The sequence below is a fragment of the Haliotis rubra genome, unplaced genomic scaffold (genome assembly GCF_003918875.1).
Source record: "Haliotis rubra isolate DU_JTF1 unplaced genomic scaffold, ASM391887v1 Scf334, whole genome shotgun sequence".
Taxonomy (NCBI): domain Eukaryota; kingdom Metazoa; phylum Mollusca; class Gastropoda; order Lepetellida; family Haliotidae; genus Haliotis; species Haliotis rubra.
In genome coordinates this window covers 5,082-17,545 of record NW_025767007.1, presented here as the reverse complement: position 1 = coordinate 17,545, position 12,464 = coordinate 5,082, and the positions used below count along the sequence as shown (strand labels likewise).

At 44.6% G+C, this 12,464-nt stretch overlaps 1 protein-coding gene across 1 annotated transcript in view; it reads left to right on the top strand.

Moving 5' to 3' along the window:
- Nucleotides 1–12,241, top strand: part of LOC124284349 — a 50,353-nt gene extending 38,112 nt beyond the window's left edge. The window contains exons 5-7 of the mRNA XM_046720436.1: nucleotides 4,675–4,760; nucleotides 8,917–9,031; nucleotides 11,840–12,241. Coding sequence (XP_046576392.1) covers nucleotides 4,675–4,760; nucleotides 8,917–9,031; nucleotides 11,840–12,241 — 603 coding nt within the window. The remainder of the gene's footprint in view (nucleotides 1–4,674; nucleotides 4,761–8,916; nucleotides 9,032–11,839) is intronic.
- Nucleotides 12,242–12,464: the final 223 nt, after the last annotated feature.

The following is a 12,464-nucleotide window of genomic DNA, read 5'->3' as shown; positions in this document are numbered from 1 at the left end:
AGTGGGTGTATAGGATCTGTGGGGAGGCATGTGTAGGAGTCTTGGGGAGTATGTGTATAGGGTCTGTGGGGAGTATGTGTAGAAGTCTTGGGGGAGTGGGTGTATAGGGTCTGTGGGGAGTATGTGTAGGAATCTTGGGGAGTAGGTGTATAGGGTCTGTGGGGTATGTGTAAGAAGTCTTGAGTGGGTGTATAGGGTCTGTGGGGAGGCAGTGTACAGGGTCTGTGGAGAAGTATGTGTAGGATTCATGGGAGTGGGTGTATAGGGTCTGTGGGGAGTATGTGTAGGAATCTTGGGGAGGCGGTGAATAGGGTCTGTGGGGAGTATGTGTAGGAGTCTTGGGGAGGGGTGTATAGGGTCTGTGGGGAGGCAGTGTACAGGGTCTGTGGGGAGTATGTGTAGGAATCATGAAGAAGTGGGGTGTATAGGGTCTGTGGGGAGTATGTGTAGAATCTTGGGGATTGGGTGTATAGGGTCTGTGGGGAGTATGTGTAGGAATCTTGGGGAGGGGGTGTATAGGGTCTGTGGGGAGTATGTGTAGGAGTCTTGGGGAGTGGGTATATAGGGTCTGTGGGGGAGTATGTGTAGGAATCTTGGGGAGAGGATGTATAGGGTCTGTGGGGAGTATGTGTAGGAGTCTTGAGGAGTGGGTGTATAGGGTCTGTGGGAGGTATGTGCTTAGGAGTCTTGGGGATTGGGTGTATAGGGTCTGTGGGGAGTATGTGTCAGGGTCTTAGGGAGTGGGTGTACAGGGTCTGTGGGGGAAGTATGTGTAGGAGTCTTGAGGAGTTGGGTGTACAGGGGTCTGTGGGGAAGTATGTGTAGGAGTCTTGGGGAGTGGGTGTATAGGATCTGTGGGGGAGTATGTGTAGAGTCTTGGGGAGTGGGTGTATAGGGTCTGTGGGGAGTATGTGTCAGGGTCTTGGGGAGTGGGTGTACATAGGGTCTGTGGGGAGTATGTGTAGGAGTCTTGGGGATGGGTGTATAGGGTCTGTGGGGAGTATGTGTAGAGTCTTGGGGAGGATCGGTATATAGGGTCTGTGGGAGTATGTGTAGGAATCTTGAGGGAGGGGTGTATAGGGTCTGTGGGGAGTATGTGTAGGAGTCTTGGGGAGGGGGTGTACATAGGGTCTGTGGGGAGTATGTGTAGGAGTCTTGGGGATGGGTGTATAGGGTCTGTGGGGAGTATGTGTTAGGAGTCTTGGGGAGAAGTATATAGGGTCTGTGGGGAGTATGTGTAGGAGTCTTGGGGAGGGGGTATATAGGGTCTGTGGGGAGTTTGTGTAGGAATCTTGAGGAGTGTAGGTGTATAGGGTCTGTGGGGGAGTATGTGTAGGAGTCTTGGGGAGCAGGTGTACAGGGTCTGTGGGGGAGTATGTGTAGGAGTCTTGAGGGAGGCGGGTGTATAGGGTCTGTGGGGAGTATGTGTCCAGGGTCTTGGGGAGTGGGTGTGTACAGGGTCTGTGGGGAGTATGTGTAGGAATCTTGGGGAGGGGGGTATATAGGGTCTGTGGGGAGTATGTGTAGGAGTCTTGGGGAGGGTATATAGGGTCTGTGGGGAGTATGTGTAGGAATCTTGGGGAGTGGGTGTATAGGATCTGTGGGGAGTATGTGTAGGAGTCTTTGGGAGCGGGTGTATAGGGTCTGTGGGGAGTATGTGTAGGAGTCTTGGGGAGCGGGTGTATAGCGTCTGTGGGGAGTATGTGTCAGGGTCTTGGGGAGTCGGTGTACAGGGTCTGTGGGGAGTATGTGTAGGAGTCTTGGGGATCGGGTGTATAGTGTCTGTTGGGAGTCTTAAGTAGGAGTCTTGGGGAAGTAGGTGTATAGGGTCTGTGGGGTATGTGTCAGGGTCTTGGGGAGGGTATATAGGGTCTGTGGGGAGTATGTGTAGGAGTCTTGGGGAGTGGGTGTATAGGGTCTGTGGGGAGTATGTGCTAGGAGTCTTGGGGGAGTGGGTGTATAGGGTCTGTGGGGAGTATGTGTAGGAGTCTTGGGGAGGGTATATATAGGGTCTGTGGGGAGTATGTGTAGGAGTCTTGGGGAGGGTATATAGAGTCTGTGGGGAGTATGTGTAGGAATCTTGGGGGTGGGTGTATAGGAGTCTGTAGGGGAGTATGTGTAGGAGTTTTGGGGTGGGTGTATAGGGTCTGTGGGGAGTATGTGTAGGAGTCTTGGGGAGTAGGTGTATAGGGTCTGTGGGGGAGTGTGTCAGAGGTCTTGGGGAGTGGGTGTATAGGGTCTGTGGGGAGTATGTGTAGGAGTCTTGGGGAGGGGTATATAGGGTCTGTGGGGAGTATGTGTAGGAATCTTGGGGAGTGGGTGTATAGGGTCTGTGGGGAGTATGTGTAGGAGTCTTGGGGAGTGGGTGTATAGGGTCTGTGGGGAGTATGTGTAAGGAGTCTTGGGGAGTGGGTGTATAGGGTCTGTGGGGAGTATGTGTAGGAATCTTGGGGAGTGGGCGTGTAGGGTCTGTGGGGAGTATGTGTCAGGGTTTTAGGGAGTGGGTGTATAGGGTCTGTGGGGTGTATATGTAGGGGTCTTGGGGAGTGGGTGTGTAGGGGGACTGGGAAGTGGGTTTTTGGAGATCTGTGGGATGTGGCTGTAGGGAGGCTGTGGGATGTGGGTTTGGGGAGATCTGTGGGATGTGGCTGTAGGGAGACTGTGGGATGTGGCTGTAGGGGGACTGTGGGAAGAGGGTTTGGGGAGATCTATGAGATGTGGCTGTAGGGAGACTGTGGGAAATGTGTTTGGTGAGATCTATGGGATGTGGCTGTGGGGGGACTGTGGGAAGAGGGTTTGGGGAGATCTGTGGGATGTGGGGGACTGTGGGAAGTGGGTTTGGGGAGATCTGTGGGATGTGGCTGTAGGGGGACTGTGGGAAGTGGGTTTGGGGAGATCTGTGGGATGTGGCTGTAGGGAGACTTTGGGAAGTGGGTTTGGGGAGATCTGTGGGATGTGGGGGACTGTGGGAGTGGGTTTGGGGAGATCTATGGGATGTGGCTGTGGGGTACTGTGGGAAGAGGGTTTGGGGAGATCTGTGGGATGTGGGGGACTGTGGGAAGTGGGTTTGGGGAGATCTGTGGGATGTGGCTGTAGGGGACTGTGGGAAGAAGAGGTTTTGGGGAGATCTGTGGGATGTGGCTGTTGGGGGACTGTGGAAAGAGGGTTTGGGGAGATCTGTGGGATGTGGGGGACTGTGGGAAGTGGGTTTGGGGAGATCTGTGGGATGTGGCTGTAGGGGGACTGTAGGAAGTGGGTTTGGGGAGATCTGTGGGATGTGGCTGTAGGGAGACTGTGGGAAGAGGGTTTGGGGAGATCTGTGGGACTGTGGGAAGTGGGTTTGGTGAGATCTGTGGGATGTGGCTGTAGGGAGACTGTGGGAAGTCGGTTTGGGGAGATCTGTGGGATGTGGGGGACTGTGGGAAGTGGGTTTGGTGAGATCTGTGGGATGTGGCTGTAGGGGGACTGTAGGATATGGGTTTGGGGAAATCTGTGGGATGTGGCTGTAGGGAGTTTTTAATATTTATCAGCAGTGAAGAGTTTCTTTAAATGTGTATGATGTTTGAAACATTTCGCAATCCCTAGATGTTTTGACCAGTGTGTGTGATATTTTGTATTTTGATGAGTTTCCCCAAACTCTGCTCTGTGTGAGAGTATGCACATTGTACTAAGTTGTGATTTTCTGTTTCCAACTCAAAAGCATTAGAAGTCCTGAATTGCCATTGGATAGCCTGATGATTAAGTTCCAGGTTTGATTCTCTTGTTGGTACAATGTCTGACTGACTGACTGAGTTTGGTTTTACGCCGCTTTTAGCAATATTCCAGCAACATCACGGCGGGGGACACCAGAAATGGGCTTCACACATTGTACCCATGTGGAGATGCGAACCCGGGTCTTCGGCGTGTCGAGCCAACACTTAAACCATTAGGCTACCCCACGGCCCCTGTTGGTACAATGTGTGAAGCACAGGCCACTTTGACTTTGGTGTGTATGCTTGTGATGTGGCTGGAATGTAATGCCAAAGCCCTTCCTGTATTTGGTATATTGACTCACATTTTTTTCTTTTAAACACCCGAGTCAGGTGAGATGATTCCACAGGTATGAAAGGCTAAATATGGACCTGACTATGTTGAAACAACACAGATTTTGTTGTCGGAATTGAGACAGGCATTACCAAGAAAAACTTAATGTTTGAATTTTGTTGAAAGATTCATTATTGAAATCATTCTTGCCGTACGCATGTCAAGGAAATTTTATCTGCCATAATTGGCATTTGTGAAGCTTGTAGCTGAAAGCATCCACATATAAAGTCTATACCGGGAATTTCCCACATGTATGAAATGTGTGACTGTTGCTGTCCTCTTGTAATATCAAGAATTATACAACCCAGCTTACTTCCCAATTTATGTTTCCGAAAGGTAGGTATAGAAGACAAGGATTTCTGTCTTTTTGTGGAACAAATATCGATTGTGTCCACATTGTTTCAGGGGTGGTGGGGTAGCCTAGAGGTTAAAGCATTTGCTCATCAGACCCAAGACCCGGGTTCGATTCCCCACATGGGTACAATGTGTGAAGCCTATTTCTGGTGTCCCCAGCCGTGATATTGCTGTAAAATGGCTAAAAGCAGCATAAAACCATACTCAGTCTCACTCACTCACTCAAATTGTTTTCAGTTGGAGGACACACAACGGTCATTAGAAAAGAAGAACAATGTTCTCCTGGAAGAGTTGTCTCATTATGTCACTCAAAATAGAAACAGGTGAGAATACAGAACATTGTTCTCCTGGAAGAGTTGTCTCATTATGTCACTCAAAATAGAAACAGGTGAGAATACAGAACATTGTACTCCTGGAAGAGTTGTCTCATTATGTCACTCAAAATAGAAACAGGTGAGAATACAGAACATTGTACTCCTGGAAGAGTTGTCTCATTATGTCACTCAAAATAGAAACAGGTGAGAATACAGAACATTGTTCTCCTGGAAGGAGTTGTCTCATTATGTCACTCAAAATAGAAACAGGTGAGAATACAGAACATTGTTCTCCTGGAAGAGTTGTCTCATTATGTCACTCAAAATAGAAACAGGTGAGAATACAGAACATTGTTCTCCTGGAAGAGTTGTCTCATTATGTCACTCAAAATAGAAACAGGTGAGAATACAGAACATTGTACTCCTGGAAGAGTTGTCTCATTATGTCACTCAAAATAGAAACAGGTGAGAATACAGAACATTGTACTCCTGGAAGAGTTGTCTCATTATGTCACTCAAAATAGAAACAGGTGAGAATACAGAACATTGTTCTCCTGGGAGAGTTGTCTCATTATGTCACTCAAAATAGAAACAGGTGAGAATACAGAACATTGTACTCCTGGGAGAGTTGTCTCATTATGTCACTCAAAATAGAAACAGGTGAGAATACAGAACATTGTTCTCCTGGGAGAGTTGTCTCATTATGTCACTCAAAATAGAAACAGGTGAGAATACAGAACATTGTTCTCCTGGAAGAGTTGTCTCATTATGTCACTCAAAATAGAAACAGGTGAGAATACAGAACATTGTTCTCCTGGAAGAGTTGTCTCATTATGTCACTCAAAATAGAAACAGGTGAGAATACAGAACATTGTACTCCTGGAAGAGTTGTCTCATTATGTCACTCAAAATAGAAACAGGTGAGAATACAGAACATTGTACTCCTGGAAGAGTTGTCTCATTATGTCACTCAAAATAGAAACAGGTGAGAATACAGAACATTGTTCTCCTGGGAGAGTTGTCTCATTATGTCACTCAAAATAGAAACAGGTGAGAATACAGAACATTGTACTCCTGGGAGAGTTGTCTCATTATGTCACTCAAAATAGAAACAGGTGAGAATACAGAACATTGTTCTCCTGGGAGAGTTGTCTCATTATGTCACTCAAAATAGAAACAGGTGAGAATCAGAACATTGTTCTCCTGGAAGAGCTCTGTCAGTGTATCAGGTGAGTCAGAAGAATATTGTGCTTTTGTGGGAGGTGTCTCTCTATAGCAGGTGAGAAACCAGACCCAATATGTCTGACTTGCACTTCCTGTGTACCATCGTGTCTGGGATTTAGGTTGCTTTTACACTAAACAGTTTTGTACATGAATATCAAACATCTCTTTAACCAGCTTATCTAAGTGATCAATATTATCTGTTGTTATGGTTATAAGGTCTATCTTTCTTTGTCAATATTATTAGACATTAACCCTTTTGATCTCCACACCCTGATATGTTATACATACCGTAAGGTGATATCCTGGTTTTATTTCATGAAGAAAGCTTCCCAGGCCTTGAAAGCCAAATTGACATCACAAAATGCTTGTTAATAAAGAAAAAACTGATTTGATGAAACTAACACTGTGATATCTGCCTTATCAGAAAGGGTTAAGATCTGTCTCTCAGCATCTGTTTATTACACTCTGAGCTAGCAACTTAATGAAAGAATCAAATTCAATCAAATCTGGCTCACTTCCATTGATCTGACCAGAGACAGACAGAAATGGTTACAAACTGTATGATCACAGGTTCTTAAGTGTTGCGTGTACTCGTTACTTAAACCAAGTTGGCTACCACAAATCAAACTCATCCTTACAAAATTCGCCTTTCTTTGTCCACTATTTAAACCCCAGATGAAAATTTGAGCAGCCTGATCGAAAGACACATTGATTTTGGTGTGGGGAGATTGGAGCCTGTTTGTGGCTTAATGCACACTGCATGCAAACTAACTTTTCTATTGACGTGACTTTGGCGTGTCATCTTCAAGGGCTGTTTGGTGCTTTCAGACACACTGTTTGAAAATCTGGTTTGTGGACTGAGAAAAGGTGGTCCCAACGTTGCCTGGCAAGGTCAGAGGTCACTGGCTGTCCTCAATGACTTAAGCTGAATCAATTCAGTTCTTGGTGCCCTTCACAGATGTTATGAACGTTTCTTAAATTGCCAAACTATTCTTTTAGCATCTTGTGAAACGTTATTAACTGTCTGGGATATAATGGCCACCACACTTCCATCATCTGTGGGATGGTGGCATCTTATGTCGATAAAAAGTGGTTTCTTTATGTGTTGAATTAATTGTTATTTTGTGTCTCATGCATCTGTTTAGTGATGTACAAAAAAATTGATACCTGATAAAACAATGTTCCATGCAATTGAATAATTCCTATTTTCTTAAAAGAATTTATTGATCTCAACTTTATTTAGATGGTCATTTTCACTTGCACATGTAGCATTTCTTTCTCACCCTGTAAATTACAGGGAGGTGGGGTAACCTAGTGGTTAAAGTTTTCGCTCATCCGGGTTCGATTCTCCACATTGGTACAGAGTGTGAAGCTCATTTTTGGTGTCCCCAGCTGTGATATTGCTGGAATATTGCTAAAAACGGTGTAAAACCATACTCACTCATTCCTCACCCTGTAAATTACAATTCTGGAACAATTCCTCTGAATACCAATGCATTTCTGGAAAAATCTTAATTCCATTAAAATTCTTTTTCAAGTCCAATAGTCCAATATTCCAATGTACATCTGTTACAATTAAACCATTTCTCTTCCTTTCCACTGAATTCCATAAAACTAATTGAGATACATCTTGACATGTTCATTTTAGCTACTTGCCGTATCCACCATACCTATCCACCTTGATCTTCAGCAACCCATGCTTGTCGTAAGAGGCGACTAACGGGATCGGTGGCCAGGCTTGCTGACTTGGTTGACACATGTCATTGTATCCCAATTGCGTAGATCGATGGTCATGCTGTTGATCACTGGGTTGCCTGGTCCAGACTCAACTATTTATAGACCACCACCATATAGCTGGAATATTGCTGAGTGTGGCGTAAAACTAAACTCTCTCACTCATCCTTTCAGCTGAATTCCATAAAACTTTAATTATCCTCCACAACGTGTTTTGCGGGGGGTATTAAAATGCACTCCGTCCATCCATCCGTCCGTACATCCGTGCACATTTGTCTTTTCCAGAGCAGAAATTTTAAACCGTTCACCAAAATTGGCACATAGATAGGTCTGGTAATAAACTGGTGCCTTTTGGTAGTTTTGGATTTCTGATTATAATATTTTTTGTCGTTTCTATGGCAACAAGTTTGACTTTGACTGAAATTGGTGTTGGTGCTCTTTTCTGGAGCAGAACTTTAAAACCGTTCAATATTTCTTTACCAAACTACTCACATAGATAGTTCTGGTGGTGAACTGGTGCCTTTTGGTAGTTTTGGATTTGTAAATAAAATATTTTTTGCGTTTCCATGGCAACAAGTTTGACTTTGACTGAATTTTTTGTTGGTGCTCTTTTCTGGAGGAGAACTTAAAAACCTTTCAATATTTCTTTACCAAACTTATTACATAGATAGATCTGGTGATGAACTGGTGCCTTTTGGTAGTTTAGGATTTCTGATTATAATATTTTTTGGCGTTTCTATGGCAACAAGTTTGACTTTGATTTCTTCACCAAACTTGGTACATAGATAGGTCTGGTGGTGAAATGGTGCCTTTTGGTAGTTTTGGATTTCTGAATAAAATATTTTTTGTGTTTCCAAGTTTGGCTTCAACTGATTTTGGTGGTAGTGCTCCTTTCTGGTGCAGAACTTCAAAACCTTTCAATACTCTCTTCCACTTTACCATACACACCAAAATATTTGACATAACCATAATTGTAGACATATTCATGAAGAGTAGTTTGCCATTGCGGGGGATATTGATGACTTTGTCTTCTTGTTGATATACTTCTTGACATATTCATTTTAGCTACTTGCTCATTTGTCTGCCATCATATTCCATGTGGAAACTCATTACATAATATATTTGATGAGCAAAGATCATTCATCTGACCAGTCTTTTAACCACTGTTCTTATCCACCTTGTTGACACATGGCTCCTGTTTCTGCAGAACCGTCAGTCTGTCCAAGTTGAGCAAGGAAGGCTGTAAGAGTGATGACACAGTAGCACGTGAGAAGTGGACGTTGATCAGCAACATCTGCGACATGGTTCTAGAAGACTTGCAGGTGAGCTGTGTTCCCAGGGGCTAACCCAACACATAATGTCTGGGCCTACCTTTAGAATACAGCACCACAAACTTTAAAAATATGTCATAATACCCTTTTACGTAATGTAATGTGATTTTGTTCGAAAGCACGTTCTCGAAACAATGCCCTATGACCCCTGCATGGCAACACTGTTGTCTGGTTCAGCGAGTGCGTATAAGCTCCGCTCACTGATGTTTCATCTCTACGAGCTATGTCATTGCATAAGCCCAACGATGTTGAGAGTTTCCAGTAGTTGTATACCGGCGGATGCGCAATATTTTGCAAGCACCAGTTTGAAATATTTTTCTTTTTTCACTAATACGCTCATATTTATTTGTATTACGGGCTGCTGAGGTGTTATGTTTTGTGTATTTTGTATTTTGTAATTTTTTAAATTTACATATATAGTTTTGTCATTCAGTAATTTGCACCATTACATAGAAAAGTGTTTTATTAGTATTTTATTTTTCGAAGCAGTAATAATGCATTACACGTCATCGTGTTTGTGCCGGTTCGGTCAACGCATTCTATTTATTAGGATTAATTCAAGGGATTAGGGTTAGGGTTAGGGCTGGGGCTAGGGCTAGGGTTTAGGGTTTAGGGTTGGGGTTGGGGACCTAATGCAATATAGTAGGTACATGTCCGGTGGTTCGGTCAATGCATTCTATTTATTACGATTATTTCAAGGGGTTAGGGTTAGGGCTGAGGGTTTAGGGTTTAGGGTTAGGGACCTAATCCAATATAGTAGGTACATGTCCGGTGTAATACGTGAGTACCATTTGTTGTTTTTCCTTTTTGCATTTTAATACTTTTTTCACACACAAAAGCGGAAACCAAAAGCGTCGAAAGTACATTATGAAATGGGTTAATGTACAAATTTTGGGCTAATGGAAATTGGCCTGGAATTTGCACTCAAGCCTCTTTCACCGCAACAAAAAATTTTGTAAAGTAATGATTCGAAGGCTAACTCACCCTCGTGCCGTCACTACACAGCTCATGTCTCCCTCGTTCCTTAGTGCGATCCACATTATCCTTACAGTGTTCCCTACATCACTTTTCTGTCACAAAATCACCGATTTATATAAAAGCGTCATTTATGCATGCACCGTGAAATCGTCTGGCGCCTGGCGTCAACAACCCTTTTCAGTATGAGGCATATCGGCTCATACCACGCATGCAACACGTTAATTTGTAGATTACGGAATGGGGCGAGTGTGCCAAATGGCATCGGATCCATTCGGCAATTGTCCAGAATAAAATCACGAGACACCAAGTCTACCCGTAGCATTCGTAATTGTCCGTGACCTATTCGACTCTTTCCGTTCATTTCCGTGACGTCACAGGAATGACTCGATAAATTTGCACATTGTGCAACAGTGTGGACGTAGCTCAGTCGGTTAGCTGTCGAGCTAACAATCCGAAGGTCGCAGGTTCGCGTCCGACGGGTTCTCACAAACTGGTTGCTTGTCTTAATGAAACGTGACCTACGGCTGAGAGCGTCCTCATGAGAAGTTGTGGTGCTGTATTCTAAAGGTGCTCCAATGTCTGTGATCTCACCCACTCATTTTTTGTGGCTGAGTGGGTTAAATCGCTGTGAGATCTAACCGACCCAGCCACCTCGGGTTCCACTAAAAATGGAAGCTGGACAACTGGTAGTCTAGATCACATACTTTGTGTAGCCTTCTGAAATTTACACTTGTGGAAGCTGCAGTGGCTGAGAGGGTTGACATTGTGTGCTGGCGATTAGGTACCTGACTCGAGTGTGTGTTCGAATCCTGAAAAGGGTGCAACCCAACAAAATTACTAGAATCTGTACTTTACAGTGTAAACCTAGATGTAACACATGTGAGTGAGTGAGTGAGTTTAGTTTTACGCCACACTCAGCAATATTCAAGCTATATGGCGGCGGTCTGTAAATAATTGAGTCTGGACCAGACAATCCAGTGATCAACAGCATGAGCAACGATCTGTGCAATTGGGAACCGATGACGTGTCAACCAAGTCAGCGAGCCTGACCACCCGATCCCGTTAGTCGCCTTTTACGACAAGCAAAGTCGCCTTTTGTGGCAAGCATGGGTTGCTGAAGATGTAACACATGTCAGTACCCTTGGTTGATAATATGTTGTCATACCCTGATGGTGTGGATTGTTGATCATGTTAATCATTGGATTGTCTGATCCAGCTTGATTACTTACAGGCAGCCGTTGTCTATTGCTGGAATCATGCTGAGTGTACAAACCTAAAGCCAGGGTCTGTCAAAGGTTCCTTTCTCTGAAACCAAACAGGGCGGTGGGGTAGCCTAGTGGTTAAAGCGTTTGCTCGTCACGCCGAAGACCCGGGTTCGATTCCCCACATGGGTACAATGTGTGAATATATAGCTGGAATATTGTTAAAAGCGGCGTAAAACTGAAGTCACACACTGAAACCAAACAGTTGGTATTTATCATGCGATAAACCAAACAGATATACTTGTTATCTAGATTCTTGCTAATGAGATCCCCTGGCAGGAACCACTGTCTGTAAGGCAATGCGCAGCTGCTCAATGAATTATTGCATGATGTTTCCAGGAAGTTTAGATTAGATTACCCAATTTCTGAAGCCATCATGGCAGGAAAGAGTTCCAATTATGCCAAATGAAAGAAATATTGTCAAATGATAGATTTCAAATGTTTTTTCACTTGTGTGTTAGCATCAGGATTACATATAGTCCTTATTGTTTGGAAACATGAGTTATAAGAAGTCGAGAGCATTCCTTTACAGGAGCCTGTATGTTTCCACCACTTCCAGGGCGTTGTTCAGGGTATGGGTCAGGTTGTGACAAACATGAATTGTGGCACACAGCGGGGGGGGGACCTCGAGGCTACCCATGCAGACATGGTTGTTGTTGACCACAGCATGCCGTCCACTGTCCCTTCCTCATGTTCACAGCACTTGGGCAAGCATAGCCAGGACAATGACCAGTTGCTACAGTCACTCCAGAAGAGGGTGCACGATTCTGGGGAGCTCATCAAAAGACTCACACAGCCTCAACCCATCACAGTCACCATAGCTTTCGCCAACTACGTGCGTGACAGCCTGGTCAGCATGTGCAAGGACAAATTCCGGAAGGCTCGGTCAGGCATCAACACCATCCTCACTGAGCTGATGGACGAGGAGAGTGATGAGGAAGAACCTCTTGAGGAGTCTTGAGGAGTCTTGAAAGTTTCCTCCTGTGAACCCCATGTTTACCTACCAATTGCCCTGAACGCTGCCGATACGCCATCATATGGTAGACCGCCGTGATATTGCTGGAATATTGCTAAAAGCGGCGTAAAACTAAACTCAGTCAGTCAGTCAGTCAGTCATATGGTAGCTGTACGTTAGAATTAAAGCGTTCGCTCGTCACGCCGAAGACCCGGGTTCGAATCCCAAC